The 26,567-nt window shown below is 48.0% G+C and overlaps 1 protein-coding gene across 2 annotated transcripts in view; it reads left to right on the top strand.

The window, feature by feature from the left end:
- The window catches only part of WTAP (WT1 associated protein), a 595,396-nt gene that overhangs the window by 237,605 nt on the left and 331,224 nt on the right, over positions 1–26,567 (top strand). The window contains exon 5 of one of the 2 annotated variants that reach the window (XM_069606821.1): positions 26,170–26,297. The exons of the other annotated variant lie outside the window; for it this stretch is intronic. Coding sequence (XP_069462922.1) covers positions 26,170–26,297 — 128 coding nt within the window. The remainder of the gene's footprint in view (positions 1–26,169; positions 26,298–26,567) is intronic. 2 annotated transcript variants of the gene reach the window in all.

The raw sequence follows: 26,567 nt of genomic DNA, 5'->3' as shown, positions 1-26,567 counted from the left end.
CAACATATAATTCTTCTTTTTACGTATTATTCCTGAGAACTTTTGCAGAGACTTTTCCGTTTATCTACCAGAACTGCTTTATCATATCCAAGACTTTAGCCCATTGACTTTGGCCTACTCTATTGAATTGACTCTTCTAGTGAACTCAAAATATCTGCACTGCCTAAGAAATAACTGTAGTCTTTCTATGATCTGATAACCTATGCCTTTTTGCTCCTCATTCAAAGTATTCTGAATGCCTCAGAAACATAGTGTACAGTACTGAAGTATATTTGTGATTATATTGCCTCCATATGAATGTTTTATAATTGACAGTTAAATTAACAAGTATTTAAGAAACCTTGAGTGTAAGTTTATTTGAACACTTGTGATTGTAGACCTCTGTAACATCATTACAGATCACAGTCCCTCTTGAGATAAGTCTGGCTGCTCAGCTCTGCTACCAACAACTGTGTAGTACAAATTTATACCAAAGGTTGGTTTTGCTTACACCTGTTCTCCAGCATGGGGTCTGGCATGGATTCACATGCTCATGAATATTCCCCGTCGTCAGGCTGGGAATCCTCGGTAAAGAAAAAACCAGTATCAGTTTCGTTTCTGATCTGTCTTTCGTAGTAATAACCAATCACTGGTCTCTGCGTCATACTGACCACAGCCAATGACTGCCCTCTACCTAAGCACCGCCTCTGGCAGCCATCTTCAGATTTTTACCGCACGTTCATGTGTTGGGATCCTCGTGCTATTGCTCTCGAGCGTTAGTGCTATTTTTTTGCGCTTTTTCACAAAAACTTCGATTCTTTCGGTCAAAAGAGCCTCAAGCTCCACCGATCCTACATCCGATCAACGGGGACCCGTGTCGGATTCATCTGTGCCCCTCAAGGGTGAAGATTTCGTCGAGCTACACTTCGGAGGACTCCAGAAGCTTCTCAGGCCCGGTCTCGGAGATGGCCCAGGAGAAGGGAAGCTCGACGCCCGGAAAGCTGTTCAGGGTCTGCCCTGGATGCCAGCTGCAGAACGTCTTCAAGGAGGACGAACACTCTTTCTGCCTTTACTGCCTTCATGAGGACAAGACGCACGTGGAGAAGGACTGTGCGTTTTGCGGCAACATGTCGGAACGGACCATGAAGGACCGCCATCAACGTCTCGCCAACTGGCTGCAGGGTAAGAGCCCGTCTGGCGAGAAGAAGAAGAAATCCGAGCGGTCTTCTAAGACCTTTGAGGGCGCCCCGGCGACGGGGGCCCAACATAAGGCCAAGCACCGCGAGTCCGCTGGCACCGGGAGCGCCGAACGGTCGGGCTCTACGGGCGCCAGGCAGGGCGCACCCTCCCCGGCACCATCAACCACGAGCCAACGCTCTGGGTCAGGTAAGAGGAAGGCCGAGCACCCGGCGAAGCTCCTGGAGAGGCCCCGGTCGAGCTCTAAGGCAGAGGAGGAGCGTGGCAGTGCCCCCTCCCTCAAGGATAAGGCGGTGAGCGCACCTAAGGTGGTGAAGGCCTTGATCCATCCGACCAAGCCCTCTATCGAAACGGTCGCGGCGGCCCTGGCCCAGCCTGTGGAGGCTGCACCAGTGGTGGCGACCTCGGGGCCCAGAATCTCCCTGCCTCCTCGGAGGGAGTCTTCTTTTGTGCCCATCGATAGGACCCCCGTGAAACCCTCCGTGGGGAAGAAGGGGGGGCAGGGCGTCGTCGTAGATTCGGCCTCAACCTCAGAAGAGGAGCTGATCGAGGTCTTAAGCCACGGCCTAGGCGTGGAACAAGACCAGCCCGTCGGAATGGGCCCCGACGCAGGTGACGACGACGACATCGTCGAGGATACCGACGGGGCCCCTGCTCGCCCGTCGGATTCCCCTCTGCCAGCGCCGCAAGACAACTCAGCGGCCATTTTGTTGGCTATACAGTCCTTATGCTCAGAGATAAGGACGAGACTACCGTTACCGACGGAGGAACCTCTCCCGTCGGGGGATCCAGACCCATGCTGGAGAACAACAGTTACAGGTAAGTAACTTGTTCCTAATCCTAGTTGTGTAGTGGTCCCAAAGGGTACTGCATACAAACATTGCCTAACAGCCGTTGCGATACCAGTTCTGTTGAGGGTGCAAAAGGTGGTGGTCACGCCCCACAGGCCTTCCAGTACCGGCTCTGCCGAGGATCCTCCAATAGAGGCTCATTCTGGGGCACTCCCTAACGTGGTACCTGCTCTGCCGAGGTTCCTTGTTTCAAGCCTAAACTGGCACACAAGGCCCCTGACTCCCCCGAGGAGTCTATTGCTTCACTTGCTCCTGTGACACAGTTCGTCCCAGGCGTTGACAAAATGGCGGCCCAGCCTCTGCAGACCACGGCGGCCATTTTGAATACCTCCCTTAAAGCAACAGTGTCGTTCGTGTTCCCACACATAATTCGGTGGCAATGTTTTACATCAACCAGCAGGGCGGCACCCAGTTTCCCCTCCTTGTGGATCTTGCCCTACAAATTTGGGACTGGTCCATCCAGCACAATGTTTGGCTCCAGGATGTACACATCCCAGGTCACATCTATGTGGCCGCTGATTCACTCAGTCGGCAGTCTGCATCAGTTACGAGTGGGAGATGAACAGCAATGTCCTCCCAACATTTTCCATCTAGGACGCTCCAGAGGTGGATCTCTTTGCAGCTTCCTCAAACAAGAAGCTGCCTCTTTATGCGTCCAGGGACGGGGTCAGAGCGTCGTCCCTGGGGGAAGCTCTCGAGATCTTGTGGGACAGCATGAAAGCTTATGCATTTCCTTCATTGCCTCTTATTGATCGCTCTGCAAGCTCAGGAGCACATCGAACTGCACTCTCCTGTTCAAGGCTCCCTGGTGGCCAGCCAGATTCTGGTTTTCGGAACTACAGCATCTGTCTGTACTTCCCCCGACCAGATTGCCGAACTGCTTCGCCAGAGCATTCACCAGATGTGGTACCCCTCCCCACAATCGTTCAGCTTGGTAGTCTGGTGCCTGAGTTCAGATAGTTAACACAGTTCGATCTGTCCAAGGACACTGCGCATTATCAAGCGGTCAGGAAGCCTTCTACGAGGGCTCAGTACAGGAGCAAATGGCTCAATTTTTATCATTGGTGTCTAGCTAAACTGCTAGACACTGTTCTATTTTTTTTTCTCATCTGACCGTTTCTGGCATCCATGTCCTGTTATGCAGAACTTATTTATCCGCTATTGCGACCTACCTGTCAACAGACAGCTGTTCCTTTTTTATTGACTAATCCAGTCATCAAAAGGCATTTTGCGGGCCTTAGCTCTTCCCGCCGGGTTGTTATGCCATAAGCCACTTGAACCCATGGCCACTATCGATCTTAAGTACCTTTCTTGTAAGGTTATCTTCTGATCGCAATAACATCGGTGAGGCGAGTAAATGAGCTCCAAGCTCTTTCTGTGGAACATCCGTTCCTCACTTTCCACAGGGATAAGGTTGTGCTCCGCTCTCATCCTTCCTTCCTGCCTAAGGTGGTTGCTGATTCTCATTTGAACCAATCAGTCTCCTTTCCTAACATGGCATCTGATGCTGAGAGTTTTCACAACTGAGACATCAGGCGAGCCCTGGAGTTTTACCTCAAAAGCTCCTCGTAACTTTTTCCTCACATTCAGAGACCTGAAGGGGCAACCAGCTTCCAAAGCAACTATTCCCCTGCTGGATTGCCTCATGCTTTTCAGAAGCCTAAATCATTCAAGCCCTTCATCCACTGAAGAGCATCCATGCACATTTAGTCTATGGCAATGCGACTGCTATTGCCTTCCAAAAGTATGTCCCTTGGGAGTCCATCGTCAAGTTCCTTCGTGGGCCTCCTCATCGGCTTTACCTGAGCTCCAGGATTGACGCCCAATTTGGCCAGGTGGTTCTTAAGAACTTATTCCTGTAAAGGATTTTTTCCATCCACCCATACTACCTATGGTGTGTGCTTGGGAATCTCCCACAAGTATGGAGGAAAGGGGACGGGACGCATGAGTAAATAACAAAAGTTACCGTAGTGACTACCTTACTACCAGTTCTTAGTCTCCTTTCCTCCATACGCCCGCCGTCCCCTCTAAGTATCCTCTATTATTGCTTAAATGTTCTCAGACCTGGCGATAGAAAAGGACTGAAGAGCGATGCGCGGGGCAGAGCTCAGGAGGGTGGGGTTGCTGCCACGTGCGGTACTACGCATAAAAATAAAAGGACAACAATTCAATTTTTGATACTTTTTGACAAAAGTGCTCCAGTCCCGCCCCGAAGGACGGAATGTCCCACAAGTATGATGGGATATATGATTGGTTATTTATAATGCGCTTAATACCCAGAGGTTTCTAAGCGTGGACCCGAGGATCGAACGTGTTGCTCTGTTGCCTTGCTTCCAAGGCTAGCGCTTTGCCCCTCAGCTATCCTCCCAAGTATGGAGGAAAGGGGACTATGGACTAGGAGTAAGGTAGTCACTACGGTGAGTAACTTTATTCCACTAGAGCGATCGCTGCGACGTTGGCGTTCCTGTCGGGTATGCCCCTGTTGGCCATCTGCAGGGCTGCTATGTGGGGGGTGGGGGCTACGCACACCTTCATGAAATTCTACTGCATTGACAGGGATTCCAGAGAGGAGTAGTCTGCCATGCAGTGCTACGCAACCTGTTCGCTTGAAGGTGAACCTAGGGAGGAGGTAAGGGCAATTGCTTATGTTGAGCCTTGCCACCTCCCGTTGGTTGTGTATGATGTATGTATTCTTTATTCATGAGCATGTGAATCCATGCCAGACCCCTTGCTGGTGAAGGAACAAGTTACTTAACTGTAACTGTTGTTCTCCAGTATGGGTCTGGCATGGATTCACATGCGAACCCTCCTGGCCCCTCTGCAGCTGCTCTTCGTCATACTGCCAATTTACATGCTAGCAAAGCTGAAGATGGCTGCCAGAGGAGGGGATTAGGGAGAGGGCAGTCATTGGCTGGGGGCAGTATGACCCAGAGCTCAGTGATTCGTTTAAAATCTGTCTTTCTCCTATAGACCAAAGTGAAACTGTTTATTCTTTTACCGAGGATTCCATGCCTGACTGGGAATATTCATGAGCATGGGAATCCATGCCAGACCATGCTGGAGAACAACACTTACAGGTAAGTAACTTGTTCCTTCTCGCATCTCATGAGAATGGCACTTTGCCCTCGGGTTAAACTACCTTGCCCCTAGAATGCTGTCCCTTGATCAGGTGGGAACACTGCACTCATGTCCTCAAACACTCAACTTAGCAGCATGGCTCCTGAAGTCATGGTTTGGGCATCACCAACTGCTTCAAAGATGTATGGGCGTTCTTAGAGGCATGGAAACCAAATACCAGACACTGTTATTCCAGTAAATGGAGATGTTTTGTCATTTTGTGTGGTACTCTTAACATCGACTCAATTGATTGTTCACCCACACACAGTTCTTTACCTAACTCTCCTCTTGGAGTCGGGACTAGTTTTTAACTTAAAGGTCCACCTTCCTGCCCGCTCTGCTTAAACCACCTCATGGAGCAAGATTTCCTGGTGGAAAGTCCCGGAAATCAAGGCTTTCATGGAAGTGGTGGAAAGACTTCACCCACTTATTTATAATACAACTTCCGGATGGGACTTGAATGTTGTCCTTAATAATCCTATGGGCCCTCCTTTTGCACCAATGCACAAAGCTAGTCTTAAGACACTCTCCTATAAGACTGCTTTTCTGGTGGCTATTACTTCCATTAGGAGAGTTAGTTAACTCTAGGCACTTTCAGTTCAAGACTGATTTCTTACTATTCGTAAGGACAAAGTGTTTTTTTGCGCACACATCCATGATTTGCCCCTAAATTCATCTCAAAGTTCCATGTAAACCAGTCCATTGAACTTCCATCTTTCTTTCGGAATCCTCTGATGAAAGAAGCCTCCATACGCTAGATGTTAGGAGAACAGTGATGTATTACCTCAATAAGACCACTTCCAAAGACTGATCAATTCCTTGTCTCCGTTGCCACTGGTAGAGTGGGGATCCTGTCTGTCGGCAATCTCTAAATGGATTGAATGTATCCAAATGCTACTGTCAATGAGTCTTATCTTTTATGCTGCAAGCACGTTCTACTTGAAATGCAGGGGCTACTATAGCTGTAATTGCAAATATTCCTTTAGGTTCTATTTGTTAAGCGGCGACCTGGAGTTTTGTGCACACCTTTACACATCATTACTGCTTAGATACACATTCTAAGACTGATTCTCAGGTGGGTCAGGTGGTGTTAACACATTTCTTTGCTGCTGTTCGTTCAAACATCTCACCATCTCCAGGTACTGCTTGCTATTCTATGCACAGCATTTGATTCTAAGCAGATTCACAATCAGAAGACCTACATACTCATACATCCTGTCCCCTTTACTCACCCTTGTGGGTGTCCTCCAACATGGGGACGGTACCGGAACCTTTGGCAGTGAAAAATTGAGCCTCCCCATTATATTTAGTATAGCTCACTGGGTTGTGCCCTGCCCTCCGCCTCACCTCAGTCCCTTTTTTTCCGCACAGACAGCGTCAGACCAGACAGCCAGCGCTGAGACTTTTGTTTTGTTTTTATTTTTTATAAAAAATTTTAAGCTTTACGCTTGCTACCCGTTTTTGTTTTTTAAAATCTTATTTAACTGCGCTTCGATGCCTCGGCTCCCCGGTCTCGTACCCCCATGGATTCTTTGGGGCCTGAACACTGCTGACACGCATGTTCGGCTTGCACAGGGCATTAAAGAATCTTTTGTCGCAGGCGAGGGAGATCTCCCACACTTCTTCTCTGCCCCATCTTAAGGACTTTGTCTCCAGGAACTCTCGTGCAGACAAGGAAGGCCTTCTGTTCAGCACAGCTCCACAACGCAGCGTCTCTTTTTTGGGGGTTCCCACGGATCAGGTTTCCTCTTATTAAGGTTCTGGCAGGCCCAAGGCCTCTAAGGCTACCGGCTCCCAAGTCGAGGGACATGGTGCTCTTCCGGGCACTCGGGAGCTAGACCTTATGCTGTCCTGGCTACTGGCTCCCAATCTGAGGGGCTCAGGGACCCAACTGGGCTGTCCTCGGAGGGGCGATCAGGTTCATCTTCAACCCCAGGGGGGGGTAAGGGATCATCTACTGCCACTGCCGAGAGCATCCAGCTTACTGGAGCTCGAGGTTGTGAGTCATGGCGTTGCAACTACCGGCCGGACAAGGGCTCTGCGCCTACCAGAGTGATCTGAGGTTGACTCTTCTGCTTCGGATGCAAGACTCAAGCTGCATCCACCCATGTCTGAGGCCTCTCGTTACTCATGGCTTTCGCACCCTCCCACCCAGGGCATGGCGCAAGGCTTCCAAAGGGCGACTAGGTACGTGGTGGATCCTGCCAGTTCAGTGGCCATCTTTGATCCAGCTCAGAGCCCGCCTGTGCTTTCGCCCATCGAATTGGCTTTGTAAGATCAGCCCAGTCCCCTTGCCTCTGGTAGCAGCAGCGGATTGTGCGGTACAGGCATCTGGTCTCCTTAAGGATGCATCTACCCATCACAGCCTTACGGCTACACGCCCCAGGTGCCTCCGTGCTTTGACCAGGAGCAGAGGTCCAGTGCCTCGAAGGGCTGGGCCCTGGCCGCTTGCGAGGACCGCTTCTTCGAGCGCTTCCTCTTCCTCGTGCGTACCGCTCAGATGAAGGGGCTCCTGAAGGACATGGGGAGGTCATCCCGTAGGTGGCGCCACCCCCTCCTCCGGGTACTCCTCTCGTTCCTCCAGCGGTGCCATTGCCGGGGAGGTTTGGGGGTCGTTGGCATGTGTCCCAGGACCCGGATTTACCTCGCTCTGTGAAGAGGGGAGACTGGTGGTCCGGGGGGGGGTGGGGTCATGTGGGTCGATGTCGGGAGTGCTAGCAGACGTCTTGGGTAAGCGCACCACAATCCCGTCTGGCATCCCTCGCCAGAAGGATGTCTTGCAGGTGGCGCTAAAGGTCTAGGAGAAGCCCATGGCCAACGAGCAGATGAACAAGAAGTTGGACAGCAGGTTCAGGCTGACAGACAGGGAGCCAATACTCCCGACTTCCACCAGCAGTCGGTCTGGCAGATGCCCGGGCCGTTGCGCAAGACCTCATGGAGTCTTCGGTCGCCCACATCGACACAGCCACCAGAGTACTATGCATTGGTGTCGATGAGGAGGACGGTGTGGATGCATGCCACTAAGTTTACATCTGACGAGCCGGAGCAGGTCCTGGATTTGCCCTTTTAGTTTGTGGACCTTTTTCATTCATCAACTGATAACTTGACAAAGATGAAAACCTCCACTCAAACCGCCAAGTCCTTGACACCCTGACGAAACCTGGGCATAAATCATTCCCTCTCCCAGGGCAGGAAAGGGTTCAAACCCCACGCTTTCTCCAGCTTCAAGGGGTTTCGGGACTGCAGTACACGGAGGCCTGACAGGTCGCCCAGCAACAACGGGAGAAAGCAGCAGAGTACTTTCCATGGGTTTTTCTGCTCCCCCACCACCAAGAAGCAGTGACGTCAGGGCCTGGGAACACAGCTCACCTGTGGGGGGCGTTTGACTCTTTTCCAGGACACCTGGAAGCGTATTTTCTGCATCTTGTGGCCGTTATCAATAGTCTCCACGGGCTTCAGTCTTCCGCTTCCTTTGCCTATACCATCCTCTCCTCCTCCTTCAGATTAGGTTCCCGGCTCTTTTACTGTAGGTCCTTTCGCTCTTGGAGATGCATGCAATGAAACCGGTTCCTCTTTCAGACAGGGGCTCTGGGTACTATTCCAGGATTTTTGCGCTACCCAAGAACTAGGCTGGCCCGAGTGTTGTCCTGGACCTGTCATTTAAACCTGTCTTTACAGCGGGAATGCTTCAATATGATTACTCCCGCACAAAGTCGAGTTTGTGTGCAGGGGACTGGATGTGTTCCCTGGACCTCAAGGAAGCATACGTGCATGTTATCCGTGTACCAACCGCAGCAGAAGTTTCTGCGGGTCACAATTGTCATACTGCTTTCAGTACAAGGTGCTACCCTTCGGCCTGAACTACGCCTCTTGTGTCTTCACAAAGTTTATTAACGCAGTGGCTGGCCTTCTCTGTTTGGTGAGCCATCATTTCTGTTAGAGAATTTCCATTTCGAAGGGATTGTGTCCTCCGACGTATTCCTTATCTTTGATGTTACCCATCCCAGCTTGCTGGCCTCGGAAATGTTTTGAGTAGAGGGCGCTGCGCGTCGACATCCTTCGAGTTGCTGTCCCTCGGCAGCCTCCATCTCGACACCGACATCACCGTGCGTATTAATAGACTAGCGCAGCGTTGGTTGCTCAGTTCCGTTTTCCGCGCTTCGTGGGCCTCGGAAACGTGTTGCTCAGTTCTTTCTTCAAGAAGATTCAGACTTATTCTTCGAAAATATCTTAATTCGATGGCTTTTTCTTCCGAACCATCGACCCCTCGGTCCGGTTCAAAAAGTGTCATGACTGTGGGAAGAAAATGTTGTTGGCGGATCCTCACAGGATCTGTTTGTGGTGCCTGGGATCGGAGCATCACTGTTCGGAATGCGAGGACTGTATGTCCATGACGGCGAAAGCCTTGAAGGAGCATAAGGGGAAGCTAGAAAGAGGTAAGACTCTTAAATCTCTTACTCCCTCGAATGTTTCTTCGGCAGAAACATTCCCGTTCAAGATCTCGAATCGGTTCCCGTCAGTCTTCGAGATCGAGACACTCTAAGAGGAGGCGTCGTAGATCTCCTTCGTCTTCGGTCTCTCCGGAAAGGGTCACCTGCCCCCACGACGCACAGCTCTCCAGCTAAGTGGGAGGAATTCTGTAAGAAAATGCTTAGTGTCTTCGAGAAAGCGGCCTCGACCCCCTCGGAGAGGTCTAAAGGTGATACCCCGGGTGAAAGACCCGAAAAATCAAAATGCAGCGAGACTCATTTTGAACCACTCCATTCTTGTTCATTAAGATTTCTCACTCTTAAAACAGTCTTTCTAGTGGCTCTAAAATCTGCCAGAAGAGTGAGGGAATTACAAGCTTTATCTTGCAAACCTCCGCATACAATCTTTCATAAAGACAAGGTTGTCTTAAAAGTGAAGCCTAATTTTCTCCGAAAGTTGGACTCTGAATTCCACATTACTCAGAAAATAACTTTAACTTCGTTCTATCCTCCTCCCCACCCAGGGAAAGAGGAAGAGAGGTTACATAGGCTGGATCTAAGGCATGCCTTGAGTTTTTATATCAGCAGACTTGCTAGAATAAGACAAGCAGACCAACTGTTTGTAGGTTATACAGGACACAAATTAGGAATGACCATCACGAAACAGACCATTTCAAGATGGATTATTTTAACCATTCTAGAATGCTACAAATTGGCAGGGAAAGAGCCCCCTCAACATCTTGGGGCTCATTCAACCAAGGGTATCGCAGCCTCTTCGGCTTTCCAGAGAGGGGTTCCGATTCGAGACATATGTGCGGCTGCCACATGGTCGTCCGCACATAAAAATTTTACAGCCTGGATGCCTCCTCTAGCCAGGAGACAAGATTTGGCAAAGCTGTTACATTATGTACATTCTTGGAGGGAATATTACATTTTACTCCCACCTCCTCTTTCACACCACTGCTATGGGAGTCTATCAAAGATGAGGAATACGTCGGAGGACACAATTCCTTCGAAGAACAAGTTACTTCTTACCTTGTAACGTTCTTTCGATGGGATGTTCCTTCGACGTATTACTGATCGCCCCTCCCATCCATCCCCGCAGTAAAACTTCCCTTGTGGTTGCAGCTTGCGCTCCTTCAAGGTCAATAACCAATTCATGCACAGCTAATTTCAAACTTCAAAACGGAACTGAGCAACGAACGCAGCGCGGGTATATTTATACGCACGGTGACGTCGGCGCTGAGACAGAGGCTGTCGAGGGACATCAACTTGAAGGACGTTGACGCGCAGCGCCCTCTATTGAAAAAAATTCCGAGGCCAGCAAGCTGGGATGGGTAACATCAAAGATAAGGAATACGTTGGAGGAACATCCCATCGAAAGAATGTTACAAGGTAAGAAGTAACTTGTTCTTCTGTGCTAATTCTCGTCAACCTTAGACCCCCCAGCTCCTTTGCTGGACTTAGGAGTTTTTTAATTTTAACTTCTGAGTGGGACCATATTCAAACCCCCCCACTACCCCCCCCCCCCGCCCCTCCCTCCACTCCCTCCACCTCGTCCCCACTCCCTCATTGTTTGACTAGGAATTTTGGTTTCTTACTGTTTAATGGAATCTGGTAAAATCCATAGGCATCTGCTTTTTAAATAGTGATACACTGCCCTTTTTGTGCAGTGTCACTGAGAAGTGCCTTGGACTTCTCTTAATATTTAAATATGTTTTCTTGGGTGAACTACTGTTCCCAAGAATAGTAAGATGACTTTTGTCTTACCTTTTCTTTTGTGGGTACAGCACACACTACCCTATGTAGAGTGCGGAGGGGGGTGGGAGTGTTACATAGTAACTCCTTATCCCACTTCTCATGTAATAATGTTTTGCTCTAATTACCTTGAATGGCTGATGGCAGTGGTTTCCATTTTACTACCTTTGCGCTATGTATCTGCATGCTGATTTTTCAGCTGCAGTACAGCACCTAATGGTGACAATTTTTCCAAAATGGACCTTGTCTTCAATTTTCCCCATTTCTTGTAAAGTTAGTTCCTTTTTGGGCTTTTACTCTGTTTAAACCAGGTTTTAGTCATTTGTGCATTTTGCCTTTAGTGGCCTTCAGTCCTGAAGCCCGACCAGGCTCTAGTGTGTTAAAAGGCGAGATTTTTGGGACTAGAGGCAGAGACGACCACTGGAGGACAACATCCGACCAAGATGTGAAGAGTCGCCAACAGCACACCCCTGGACTGCGAAGTTCCCGTTGAAGCCCTGCAGCTGTGCTGACCCAGTATTCATTTTGACTTGGAAGACCTGCAAGGGACAACTTCCTCCCTTCGGTTGGTGGGACCAACTAGCCCCAAGACCAGCTTCATTTTGGTCTTGCTTTGACTTTGCAAAGCTGCAGAATCCCAATTCCAGCGACCCATGACCATCATAGAGTGCATTGTTTTAGACAGTGCAAATCTGGCCAAAACTTGGTGGGCAACCTTACAGAAGCAAGGCATCTTCATCCAGAGTCCAGGACCGAGGGATCAAGTAACTTCCAACCGGAGCTGTTTGTTCTTCTTTGGTGTTGAGGAAAAAGGCGCCAAAACCACAGAAGGCTGCTGAATCCATTGCTGCAGAGTCCCTCTCCCGAGTGCTGCCGCTGTAGCCCGCCATAAATCCTCCCTTTCGTGCCCGCAGCCAAGGACCAGGAACAGGGGTCTGCTACACTGCAACAGGAAGGCATCCACCTGTAACCAATTTTTCAGTTTTCGGGTACTGTGGTGCTTCCTAGCTTGGAGTACTATTTTAAACCCTTCAAGTTGACCTCAACTGACCTGCACTGGCCTCCCTGCTTGTGCTTCAAAGTTGCTCCTCTTGAGCTTCTGTGATTTTTTTTTTTTTTCTTTTCTTTCTCTTGAACTACTGATTTTTAAAACGTTTTCTAAGAGGGCATCAGAACTTTGAACTGACCCATTGACTTTGGTTTTCCTGGCTCCCTAAAGCCTCCTCTTCTGAACCTATTGCCTTTGGCAGTGCTTGTTCCCTCACAGGTTTTCATTGTTGAAAACTGTAATTGCTCGGATAAAAAGACGGCTTACACCCCTCTGGGAGAATCTGTTTTACTACTTAGTATGTTCTGATCGTTCTTGTCCCTCCTTGAAACTCAATATTGTAATGCTGATCACAAATAAGTGCTAATGCTGACCTCAAATGGCATCCATCACTGTGTGTTGGAACATGTTTAGCATAAGAAAAGTTTACTCGCCTACTTTATTGCTCCTGTAGAACTGAAGCTTAACTTTTGATTTAATATTACTATTAGTTGCCTTTTAATAATTGTCGATTTATCGTTGTGTATGTGTATATATAGCTAAAGTTAGTGTAAGTATTTAAATGTTGTTTTACTTGGATACCTGTATTTATAAATGTTCATTGTACAGCTCACATTACCCCTCTTAATATAAGCAACGCTGCTCAGTCTCTCCACCAACTTGTGTGGTACAGGCCTATATTAATAGGTGGTTTACCTAATACTAAGCAATGTCTTGTAAAGTCCCACACCAGTTGGACTCTACAAATTCTTACCTAACACAGTGCTCCCTTGTCGTCGGGGCCCTCTGAATCTGTGGAGTGATCGCTGAACCCCAGCTTAAAGTCTCCTCTCTTGTAGCCAAGGGACAGCAGCCACTACCTGGTCCTGGGTTGGTATGAGGGAGGGGTCACATGGTGAGGCAATGGCTGTTGGGGAGATGTGATGTCCCCATCAGGAGAGGGTTGGTATTCTTCCATTCATTTGGAAGATGACTATAATGCCTCAATTCCTGAAGGCAGGTTGTCGGTATACCAATCCTTCCAGTTGGAAAATCCTAAAACGGCTAAACAGCCTAGGCAAGATACCATTCACACTACATATGTATGTAATGCTCTCTCAAAATCTCCTGCTGTTGGTTTTCATGTGAACAAAAACCTAAGGCAAATGGCTTTAAAAAGTCCAAAACCCCTCTGGACTCCAGGTCCCATAAAACCGTCACTACTGTGACGAAGAATAGGAAAAAGGAGTTAATGTGGAGCAGAAGGAACACCAATGTGCGTGCTAGCTGTAATACCCATGAGCTGTGCAGGATATTAACAAATGGTGTACCTTTTCATGGTAGTAGTGAAGGAGAAGAGATGCAGAGAGTGCTCAGCGGGAACCGTAACCGAAGGCAGACACATGCGAGTGAACTCAGTGTAGGAAAGTGGGTGCTTTCCACTGGGACGGCGATCGACCAGGAGAAGCTCAGCGGGTGCTTTAGAACAAATGTGGACAAGCCGGCAGCAGTGAAGTCTGTCGAGGAAGCGGTTAAGGTGGAAGACAGAAGTCCCACTGACAGAGGGCAGAAAAGCTGACGGGAGAACCGTGAGAGGGACTGCAAAGCAGGGAACACTTCCCTAAGGCACAGACATGGCTGCAGTCATATGCCATGGGTAGGACACACCAGCAAACACTGAGTCTGCCCATGAGGATTGGGAGCCCCGGGGTGTAGCGATGGATATATGAAGATTTGGGAAATAATTTTAGACGACAAACAATGAGATGTTGATTGGGAAAAGCTGGAATAAATAAATGTCATGAGCAATTGAACTTGAAGCAAGTGAAAGGCAAGAACTGTATACATCTTATGACAAGTCAATATAGGGAACATTGCAACAAGTATTGCCACAAGCCAATGAATGTTGACAGTGAAGATGATAATCAAAGCCTGAACACTTCTCTATATAAGGGATACACATATGGGGGATGTTTAGAACAAGTGCTACTTGAAGCCAATAGACTATAAACCGTGAAGGAATAAAACTTATACTTGGAGAGAGAACTGAAAGATTGTTAGACCTGGTGAAATCAAGACAGCGAGCCTTTTGGGGTGGCGGGGGGAGAGGAAGATACCTGGCAGGAAAAGTACACCAGGTATCTACACGCCCAGAGGGGTATTCCTGGCAAGGGAGTGCACCAGTAAATCCATCTAAAGTTTGTGAAAAGAAAACCTTGTGGAAAGGATTCCTGGCAGGAAAATGGGTCGGGAGACCTTATTTTAAGTACTGAGACACTTGTGGCCATTCTTTAAAAATCGCAACTACTTTGAAAAGATACTATGTCATACTAAGGTGTGCAAAAGAGACCTTTCTACTACTTTGGGGAACCATTGTTTGGAAAAAAGACCCCTTTCTCATCCCTAAAAGTGTTAAAACATTTCTTAAGTTACCAAAAGATACTTTGCCATCCTTAAAACACCATTATTTAGAAAGACACTTCATCACCTTAGGGAAGTGTTGTGTTAAAGACGTTTCTACCATCTTAAAAAACAATGTTTTTTTTAACTGAACCCTTTCAACATTCCACCTGAAATAGTTCAGGGGAAGGGAATCATCCCCTGGAAACAACAATTGTCTTGCTGGATTTACATATTTGGGTTTTGCACACTTTTTAAAATTTAAAGCAGACATTTACCTTACACATTTTGTTTTAGTGGGAGTGTCAGATAGGTTTTTGACAGACAGCTTGTATACTTTTGATTACGGGACACAGACTGATTTTTTTTGTTTCATAGGTAGGTGTAGGGAAACTCTTAAGGCTAGGGACAGAAAGGCCTTCATCCAAACTGTTTTTTTTAAATTTTAATACAATGTCTGTTGAAACATTACAACTGTGTGTCTCTCTCATTTCGAACCCCTCATGCCAAAACCCATGCCTGACCCCAAAGCAAGCATATTCTTAACAAGAGCGTCCTCAGATCTGACCTTGTGCTAAGGTGAGCCTTTGACCCCAATACTCCAACAAAAATGTCTCCCTTTTCTCTTCAGATGAGAAGAAATAGGGAAGGTAGTCACTATTCAGATGTGGATTTCTGCCCTTTCCAGCAAGGAATGTTTTGTCCACCTTGATGACCATGGGGAGGATGCTAAGGAGGAGCAGGAGGAGGTGGTAGATTAAGGGGTGGGCACACACCCTGCTGAAGAAGGCATTGATTATCCAGATGAATACACCATGGAAACACCAGAGACGAGCACCACGCACAAATTCCTCAGAGGATTTATTTGCATACGCACCACCGCTAAAAGGCAGCTGTAATATTTATCAGAATCCAAGGTGCAGACTTGCACTTTATGAAAGACACGCTAGAGATCACAAGCCAGTCGCTTTGCATCCTGTTTATGCAATCTGCTAAAGCCTTATGAATCTTGCCTTCTAATGGATTGTGTCCTCCCACGAATTCCCCATCTTTGATATATCCAGATATCCTGCTTGTGGCTTTGGAATCAGACAGCGGGCGCTGTGCAGCATAAACTCAATGTCCCTCAATGGTATCCATCCCCGTGCTGAGCCGTGACGATGTTGGTATATATAGCATGCACTGCGCACGCTGCCTCAGTTCCGTTTTTTGTATGCACAGCACACGTCGGAATGGTTCAACGCGTCTCAGCGAGTTGTACTGGAAGGTGCTTTTGGAATGACCCTGGGGGTGCTGGGGGTTTGGGGTGTAAAGGGGGAGAAGTCAATAGGGTGGAAACTGGGCGAGCAGAGTGTGTGAAGGGGAGGGAGAGGCTGGAAGTTTGGGCTGAAGCAGAAGTGGTGAGTAGAGGGTTGAGGATTAGTCACCTTTTTTGCATTTCGTGTGTTTCGGGCTATAGGTGTGAGGGAGGGAAGGCGGGAGGGTCAGAGGGGGAGGAAGGTGAAGCTAAAGTTCTAGCAAGGGCGAGACACCCTGCTTTCAGAGGGAAGGGATATGAAGGGGGTGGTTTGTTAGCGTGGGTGACACCCCCTCAACCACACACACATTTAACCGATAAATTATCCCCACAAATATGTTCCTGTCGACCGTATGTATGGTGATATTATTTGTAGGGATAATATTCCCTGATACCGGGCGGAGGTCAATGTGTTGGAGAAGGGTGGGGGATGAGGAATAAGCGCTTGATGGGGCAGGTGTTTGGCACGCCAGAGTGCTCGTCTGATGAGTTGTATGAGGGATGATGGTAGAAGAGTGGCCGGGCAGCGTGTAGGTGTATTGATGTATGAGGTGAAGGGTTGTCGTTTGCGATTAAGGGGGGGGTCATGGGTGCTAGAGCGTGTGCCAAGTGCCGCGAGGGCTGAGCGATTTTGGGGGGCTAGGGGGTATGGTCTAGGAAGGTCGAGTCGGAGAGAGGAATTCTGAGGCGCTGGGATCTCCATCCCTGGGGTTAGGGCGGTACCTAGAGATTGATGGACTAGTAGCAGTAGATGCAGAGGTCCTAGATATACAACCTACGTCTAGAGTTTGGGCACTAGGGCAGTGGGAGATGGCTGAGGGGGATAGTGATAGGGTGGAGGCCTAGATGAGGTGGCAGCTCCTAAAACATAGGCAAGTAAATTACAGTACTATCTCAGCCGGCACTTTCTAGTTGTAAATGGAGCATGTGAGGGCTACTTTAATTTTGTAGGGTGGGCAAATAAAGTCACAGTGCCATCTCAGGAGGTACTCAAGGTGAGAGTCAAAATAACTTTCCATTAGCTTTATAGGTGTGATTGGATCTAATGAGAACAAGACCAAATCCTAAGAGCAAATCAAAGTACAATCAGGGGGAGTGAGCAATTCTAGTTGTGCAGTGAAGGCAAGCAAATCGGTGCCATCTCAGGGGGGGCACTCTCGATGAGGAGCAAAGCAGCTTTCTACTCTCATTCTAGATGAGCTTCTATTTAATAAGAACAATCCTAGGAGTGTGGGATAGGCAAATTAATTGCAGTACCATCACATCGGGCACCCTCTAGATTTCAATCGGTATGACTAGACCAATTCTAAGCGAGTCGCACAGGCAAGCAAGGGACAGTATTATCACAGTGGGCAGCCTCCAAATGTGAATCAACCCACAAATAACTATTTTTAGGAGAGCGACACAGGTAAACAGATTACATTACTATCACAGTGGGCACCTCCAAGAAGTGAATCAGACGAGCAAGAGCAATTCCAGGTATGAGGTGCAGGCAAGTAGGTTATAGTACTAGCTCAGTCTGCACTTTCTAGGTGAGAATCAATGTAACTTTCTAGGTGCTATTCAGTCTAAGAGCAACAGATTCAAGGTCACAGTGGATGTAACAGGCGAGATTCTAAAACTATTGTAACAGGAACAAATTCAAAGTGAGCAGCAGAGGCAACAAATCGCAGAATATCAGGGTTCACTTTCTAAATGGGCATCAGTGCAGCTAGAACAAGTTTCTAAGTGTGACCGGTGCAGGTCAGTAAATCAGATATAACTCGGGGCGTCTTCTGGATATGAGTCAGGCATGCAACAACAAGCTATAAGTGAGCGGGGCAGGTAAATGGGTTACAGAATTATTTCAGTGTGACTTTGTATGCAGATCAATCACAGTACTGTCTCAGTGGGCACCTTCCCGGTGTGAAACAGTGCAGTAAGAACAATTTTCTAAGTGTGAGGTACAGGCAAAATAAATCACAGCACCGTCTCCAAGTGCTCCCTCTAAATGTGAATCAATATAATCGGAACAATTCTCGAAGTGTCTTACCTCAGTGATGCGAGTCAGGCTAACCTGAATAGATCGGAGTGGGACAGGCAAATACAATTACAGTACTGTCTGAGTGGGCATCCTCTAGATGCAAAACATTGCGACCAGTACAATTTTCTAAGTGTGTGGTACAATTAAATCAGTCTTATTTCAGCTGGCATTTCTAGGAGTGAATCAAGCAGACGGAAAAATGTTCTAATTGTGTTGGACAGGCAAAATAAAATGACAGTACTGTCTGCACCCTCTCGATGCGAAACAGTGCGACAAGAACCATTCCGTGTGTGTTAGATAGATCAGTCTTATCTCAGTGAAAAGAGTCCAGCTAACCGGTGTGTGGGACACTCAAATAAATGACAGTACTGTCTGAGTGGGCACTTCTCAGCTGTGAATTATTGTAGCAAGAACGGATGTGGGTCAAGTCAATCTGGACAGCTCCCTAAGGTCCGACGCCGGCTAACCTTCAGTGCCAGTGCTCCAAGAGTAGAGTGATTGCTCTACCTGCACCCTAGCCACACATACATTGGTAGTAGCTGCTGGTGGCCGGCTAGCCACCCCTGCTGACACCTGCAGACACAATATGGAGCCGCCCTTTGTCTTCGGGTCCTTGCTCTGAGAACCTGTTAAACCTTTTCCTTCCCTAACCTTAGAATTTCACCAAGTGCAAAAGTGATATATAAATGCAAATACTTTCCTAGTAGTTGAAGTCACGTCAGTGTGTAGGGAGCATCTCTAATGAGTATCTACTTGCTTAACCTGATTCTGACAAAGTAATGTGAAGTGTATTTTTTTATTGTTGTATATTGCCCTTTCTTTCTAAAGAAGGCTTATTTAAAACGGACACATTTATTTTACTAGAAAACCATGAGTGTGTTTGGATAGTTGTACAGCTCACATTTACACCTCTTGAGATAGGTCTGGCTGCTCAGTCACTCTACCAACTTGTGTAGTGCAGACCTATACCAATAGGTGAGTTATCTAATACCAAGAGAACATGACTGGTGTAGTCTCCCACAGGGTTACTGCATACAATCTTGCTTAACATCATGCACACCCTCTTTCACAGTATTTTCTAAAGAGGTTGTTATGAGGGTTCACCCCGCCTTCCTTCCTAAAATAGTGTAGGAATTTCACTGGCTTGAAGAAATGACCTTGCAGGCATTTTATCCACTTCCTCGTCATTCTAAGGTAGACAAGGGGTTATACTGGTGGATTCTAAAAGCTTTAAGCGTTCTACCTACGCAGACTAACTCCTATCAGACCAGACAACCGACTTTATGTTGGTTACACCGCCCATAGATTGGATCAGGTTGTGACCAAACAAACCTTATCACAGTGGATAATTCTGTGTATTTCAGAATTTTTCTTTGCCAGGAAGGATGTCCCATATAATGTAAGGGCCTGTTCTACCAGAGGTGTGGTGTGGCAACTACTTCAGCCCTACAAAGAGGAGCACCTTTGCTGGATATCTGGAATGCCACAGCCTGTTCTTGTTACACACCATGACTGCCAGATCACTTTTTCACTAGGCTTATCAAATACCGCCCTGCCGGGGGAGACTAAGTTCGTGAGGCGGGCGCCATCGGAGACACCAGCAATGCCCACGCAGGAAGAGGCGACAGGGGCATCTTGCATCCCACACAACTAAAAGCATCAACTACAAGCGAAATTGCAAAAATTGGGAAACAATCTAGGCAAACTGACATCGCCGCCCTGATGAGTAGCACCTCCACGGAAAGGTCCAAGAGGGGGGGGGGACCCACCAGAAGAACCAGCAACCAGTTCTAACCACAACTCAGTAGCCCCTAATCCAGCACATTTGGTCACAAAAGCCAACCTCCAAGACTTGTTGACTGCATTAACGAAAGAAATTCAAAAAGGCACTGAGGTCGTCACGAAAAAGATTAACTCCCTCGATAAGAGAGTGGTAGCTGTGGAACACGGCGCAGCTGAAATTGAAACTGAGATCTGTGACCAAAGATTCGAATGGGAACAAGGACGGGACAGAATTGCAGCCCTAGAAGCGAGCTGCAACCTCCTAGAAGCAAAGCAGGTGGACGCAGAAAACGGATCCTGATGAAACATCCGCCTGCGGGGGAATTCCATCTTCTATCCCGGACGCAGACCTAAAGAGCTGTGTGTCGGACTTGCTCAGATTTATAATCCCTCGCCCTGACAACTCACCATAGGAATTGGACCGAGTCCACAGAACGACCCCAAGACAAGCTTCTGCTCATCCCCCAGATGTCCTTGCTAGAGTACATTTCTTTCAAGTCAAGGAAGAGAACATGCGAGAGGCAAGAAAAATGCAGCAAATTACCTTTCAAGGATCCACAATCCTCTCAGGTCTTAGCGAATTCCGCTCTTCAAAAACAAAAAGCTATGAGGGTGCTCAGAGTGGCTGCGCGAAAGGAAGATTCCATACCACTGGGGATTTCCAACTTCCGTGAGATTCACCTGGGAGGGGGGTCAGCAACAGATCCAGACACCAAAGGAGGCAGATAAGTTTATGGGCATTGGCGGGGGAGAGTCGGAATCAGAGGGGGCAGACCGGGCAGCCCGCAGAAAACAAACGGGAGCAACCTGGACAAAAGTCAGCAGAAGGCACAGGATCCGAGGCCCCTCCCGGAAAGAGTCCAACCCAGGATGAATAACATCAATATCGATTGCCAATCACATTGCGAAGGTTCCACTATACCCACAAATTCTTATGGAGGATTCGTGGGGGCAGCAGTGGAACTCCAACTGTTAGCGATGGAAGGCAAGCTGAGCTCATCGCAAAAGAAGCCTACCCATACTGATAAAGTGCGGGAGCTATGTTATAGTTCAGTTTTGTTTGTTTTCGGCGGCCCAGTTGTGCACTCACCGGTGCACACGCGCCACCAGTTACCCATTGGTAATAGGATGAGGTTTTCCCGACTAGGTCGAAGGGGTTGGGGAGGTGGGGAGGGACAATTTCAAATCACTGAGAGACTGGATGCCTCTGGTCCGTCTCCTCAATCAACTGCACAACATAACACCAACGCTAGGGCAATGCGGCGGTAACGCCCCACACTCGAATGATCTGGAATTGTCAGGGGACACAGAGCTCATTCTAGCCAACACCGAAGACCGAGGGGATGCCTGACATAAACAAAGTTGTAATCCTCACCTGGAACGTCCAGGGCCTGAATTCCCCAAGGGAAACGCAGATCAGTGGAACAAAGACTGGGGCAATTAGCTCCAGGAAACACACTTACTGCAGGCAGATGAACATTGGGTCAGATTCAGCAGATATAAAAAAGCATACTTCACCACATCTGGGGAGAAGAAAAGGGGTGTGGTAATCCTGCTGAGTGATGGGGTTCCCCTATCAAAAATCACGGTGAAAAGAGACCCGGGGGGACGCTTCCTCCTACTAAATGGGCTATTTGAGGAATTGCCTATCGCTATTGTTAAAATTTCGTCTCAAAGCAAGTTTATCTCTGGATTAATTACGAACATTCTAGCCTTTAAAGAGGGGAACCTGATCCTGGGTGGGGATTTCAACACACCACCAAACCCCCAAGTAGACAAAACCCTGCCTCCCACAACTTCAGACTTCGCACAAGCACTATCCCTGGCAAAACTGCTCAGGGAAACCAAATTGTTCGACGCTTGGAGGCTATTCAACAGAGCATCCAGAGACTACACCCACTACTCCTGTGCACAAAAAGGGTACTCAAGAATAGACATTGTATTGATCTCCAGGGTCCTATACCCGTGTTTAAAGAAAATAGAGATTCACACATGTATGATCTCTGACCACGCCCCAGTAACTGCATATCTCAGCATATTGGGCCAAAGGCACCCTACTCGGAGACACTGGAAACTGAACGACTCCCTACTGTTAGACGAGTGCATCAGAAAGTAAATTGGTGAAACACTAATCAACTACTTTAGGGAGAACATGATCGATAACGCCCCCATCAACATTTTATGGGACGCTATGAAAGCAGTGGTTAGAGGGTCCCTAATCAGTGCAGGGGCAGAACCGAGGCGGATCTTGAACATTGCTGCAGCCAAACTTGAGGAAAAGGTAAAGCACTGGGAAGCGGAGCTGAAATCCCGTAGTTCTAGGAAAACTGAGGGGTCCCAGAGGAAAGTCAAAATAGCACTGGAAACGCACTGGGCTGATCGGACGGCCAAATCATTGGCTTTCACGAGACAGTTCTATTATAGTAAAGGGAATAAAGCTAACCGGGTACTAGCATATAAACTAAAAAAGGTACACAGGAACAATATCCTCAAACTGGTGGGGGCTGACGGCAAGGCCCAATAATCGGAGGCAGATAAAATTAGGGAACTGGTGCGACATCACACAGCAAGAATGACAGGGCAACCCACACCGCTGGCCTATCAAGAGTACCTGCTACCCATCCGACCTCAAAACAAAGCCCAACTGGCATCCCCCATCACAGTTGAAGAAACTATTGAGGCCATTAAATCCCTCAAGAACACTGCGCCGGACCCAGACGAATTAACCACACATTTCTATAAAAGCTATGCGAGCACACTAGCTCCGCACATGTCAGCCCTGTTTTAATTCCTTCCTGGCATCTAAATAGGTCACTAAATCAATGGCAGAGTCGCTCACAGTGCTGCTACATAAAGCGGGGAAAGGCCCCGAGCAGGCTGTTATCAGCCGATCATACTAATGAACAATGACGGAAAAATGTTCGCAAAGATCCTGGCACGCAGACTGGGGGCGACCCTTCCGAGCTTGATAGACCAGGGCCAAACCGGATTCATACCAGGGAGGGGGACCACGACAATATGATATGGCATTTATAACGCGCCCATACACAAGTGTTTCATATAAGACGAACGATAGACCTCATTGAAAGCTTTCGTAGGCTGGGAGTGGGAATGGGAGTCATATCCCTGGACGCGCATAAAGCCTTTGATCTGGTGGTTTGGGGGTATATTCGGAGTGTGTTGGAGCACTACGGCTTCGGGCCCAATTTCATAACATGGGTAATGGCCGACTACCAGACACCCAACGCACAACTACAGGTCAACGGTACCAGGTCAGAAGCAATAAGCATAACTAGAGTCACTAGGCAGGGTTGTCCACTCTCGCCTCTGATTTTCGCTCTATCCACGGAGCCCTTTGCAGTGAGAATTAGGCAGAACATGAGGATAAAGGGGTTCTCCGTGGGAGACCACGAATATAAAATCGCTCTATATGTGGATGACGTCGTGGTAACAGCAACTGACTTGGTAGCTTCCCTGTGGTCCCTCTGGGAGGAAATCAAGGAGTTCGGGGTGGTCGCCGGGCTCAGGGTCAACCTAGATAAATCTGCATTACCAGTTAATCTCTCCAAGCAGCAAAGAACCAGCCTTAGCCCCCTAATGCCAATCCCACTGGCGAAAGTAGGGATCGATTACCTTGGGGAGCAAATTACTGAAGACCATCACGCTTGTACTTAAGTAACTTCCCGCAACTGATTAGCGAATTCCACAGTGACCTAAAGCGCTAGAAGGCCCAGGAAATAACAGCCATAAAAATGAATATAATACCCAGGTGGCTGTACTATTGCACAGCACTCTCGGTTCACATCCCGAATTATGCACTGACCTCCCTGCAAAAGAAAATACAGGAATTGTTCTTGGGGGTGGGTGGCCTCGAATAGGAAGGAAGATCATGGTGTGGGGGAAAGCACAGGGGGGGTTGGGAGTCCCTGAGGTGGCCAGGTATGCCTATGCAGCGCAGCTTTCCCATGCATACACCTGGGTTCAAACGGAAGATCACCCGATGTGGAACCAGCTGGAGGAGGCCTGGTGCCCAGTTGCCCCATCTGACCTCCCACAGCTGCCAAACATAAAACCCCAAATGAACGGGGGCCCCTTGACTGCAACAAACACAACCGCCCACAGTTAGGTCGCAGGCCGGAAATGGGGCATCCGGGGTACATTAGGCCCTCTCACTCCCATTTGGAGCAATCCTGAATTCTCACCAGGCAATCCACTGCTTGGCTTTGAACCCTGGAAAGAGGGGGGACTATTAAAAGTGATGGACTTCCTGGAGGAGGGGCTCCCCATATCGTTCGAGAGATGCAAGACAAAATTCGGTGTGGGTGAACGGGAAAGATTCCATTATGCCCAAATTCAGCACTGGTTGTCCCACAGAGGATTTATGGAGAAAGCGCTAGAGAACTGACTGCGTTGGAACTTTCTCTAATATCCCCTGCCGCGAGAGGTAGGATCTCGGCGCTCTATCAGTTCTTGGACAGATCAGACCCCTCCAAAAAAGAAAGCTATATGCTCAAATGGAAGAAAGACCTGGGCCAGGAAATAGATGTGGAGGATTGGGGGGAAAATCTGGACTAGACTGCATAAAAGCACACAGTGCATTACGAACAGGGAAGGGGGCTACAAACTCTGCTACAGGTGTTGCGTCACTCCAGCTCAACTAAACAAGGCCAACCCTGATATCCCCGCGAACTGCTGGCGCGGATGCCCCGCCCGAGGCACCCTATTCCTCATGGTCTGGGCCTGCCCGAAAGCAGAGGCCTACTGGAAAGAGGTAGCGAACCACATCAAAGAAATTACCGCGTTATCCATCCCCTGGGACCCTGGCATAATCCTCTTGGGCGAAACGGGAGAGGGGCGCTCCCGATCTCGGGCCCTATCCCTCGCCTGTGCAAGCACCTCCTGCTGGCAGCAAAAATTGCAATCGCCCAGCTGTGGAAAAACGCTGATGTACCCTCAGATGCACTATAGTGGTCCAAATGCTGTGATATAGCCGTCGCAGAAAAGGTCTCAGCAATCTGCTCTGGCCTCCTGAACAATGCTCTAAATATATGGGCCCCATTTATGGACTACGCAGAAAAGTTTCCTGCACTTACTAGAAGACCCCCACCAACGAGATGGGTCCAAGGCACCGCAAACTATTAAAACAAAGAAGCAAGAGGGGAGAATTCAGGGCACATGGGGCGTCCCTTAGCGATGTGGAAAGGCATGGACACGGGCAAATCGGAACAGCGCCCCAGCCACTGAAACAGTCCTAGCCGCCGGCGCAAACTGTATTGGTACTATCACTGAATATCGCAATGTTGTTGATGTTGTGTATACTCGTAAAATCCAATAAAATGTTGTTTTTAAAAAAAATAATGACTGCCTTGATTCCTTGTCCTAAGGATGCCAGGTTTGGGAAAGCTCTTTTGCACAGCATGAATCAATAACAAAATCCACTAGTCCCACCTCCATTTACAAACTGCTATGGGAGTCTATCAAAGATTAGGTATACGTGGTAGGACACAATCCATTAGAGTAAATTACTTACCCCTTGTAATGTTCTTTCTACTGGAGGTTACTCCCACAGATTCCTCATCGCCCTCCCTACCCCTCTGGGTGGTTTTTGCTAAATTAAACCTTCCTTTTTTTTACCGCCAATCTGGTGTTTTTGAAACCTCATGTTAGGTGTGTAAGAAGGAGGAAACCTTGAACTCGGGCAAAGGGTGCAGTGCGTATTTATTCCAACATCTTGTCCTAGTGCGGGGATGGAAGCATCTGAGAGACTGACTGGACGACGCACAGCACCTTCTGTCAGTTTTCGAAGCTGCAAGCAGGATATCGGTATGTAAAAGATGAGTAATCCATGGGAGGAACATGCAGTAGAAAGAAAATTACCAGTGGTAAGTAATTCATTCATCCGATGTAGATGCATGAAAGATCACATGTACCTGTACACGCATGATAGGGATAGTATCGGAGGATTAGCTCTGTCCATGCCCCTTGGTTTTAGACGTAAACATGTACTACTCTGTACCAACCACAAGATCTGCGACCTATGCTTGTCATGTGACTCTATAAACTGATACAAGCTGCAGAGAAACTACTGTGGAGGTAATGTAATGTGGAGGTGACGTCACTGCAGACAGCTGGACTGTACTTTATACATACATTTTGTGAATTTGCAATTTTTAATTACATTTAAAACGGACGTGTACAGATTGACCATATATCTGTAACAAAGTGTTTTGTATAACAAGGTTTAGACTTCTCTAACTTTTTACAACTAGCTAACGATGTGACTGGATTGAGAGAGTCAGAAGAGAAACTCAAACAACAGCAGCAAGAATCTGCTCGAAGGGAGAACATCCTGGTAATGAGGCTGGCTACAAAAGAGCAGGAGATGCAAGAGTGTACAGTGAGTAGTACTACTAAAGTAAACATATAATTTGTAGTTTTGATATAAATTATTAGGGTGCCTGCTCACGACGTCCCGTAAGGACAGTAGGCTCTCGGGTGCTTGAAGCACTCTTTATTTAGTGTTCTTATTTTTCTTCTGTCTGTCAGGGTCACTTTTCTTGGATTTCCATAGGGCTTTGGGTGACTTCTTATTCCTGTTCCCCGAAATGGTTGCATCAGTGACTTCCAGTAGGCCCAGCTGTACTTTGATTTGCTCTTCTTGTGTCCC

The sequence above is a fragment of the Ambystoma mexicanum genome, chromosome 4p (genome assembly GCF_040938575.1).
Source record: "Ambystoma mexicanum isolate Mex_15411 chromosome 4p, UKY_AmexF1_1, whole genome shotgun sequence".
NCBI lineage: Eukaryota > Metazoa > Chordata > Amphibia > Caudata > Ambystomatidae > Ambystoma > Ambystoma mexicanum.
This window is presented reverse-complemented; position numbering and strand designations above follow the sequence as displayed.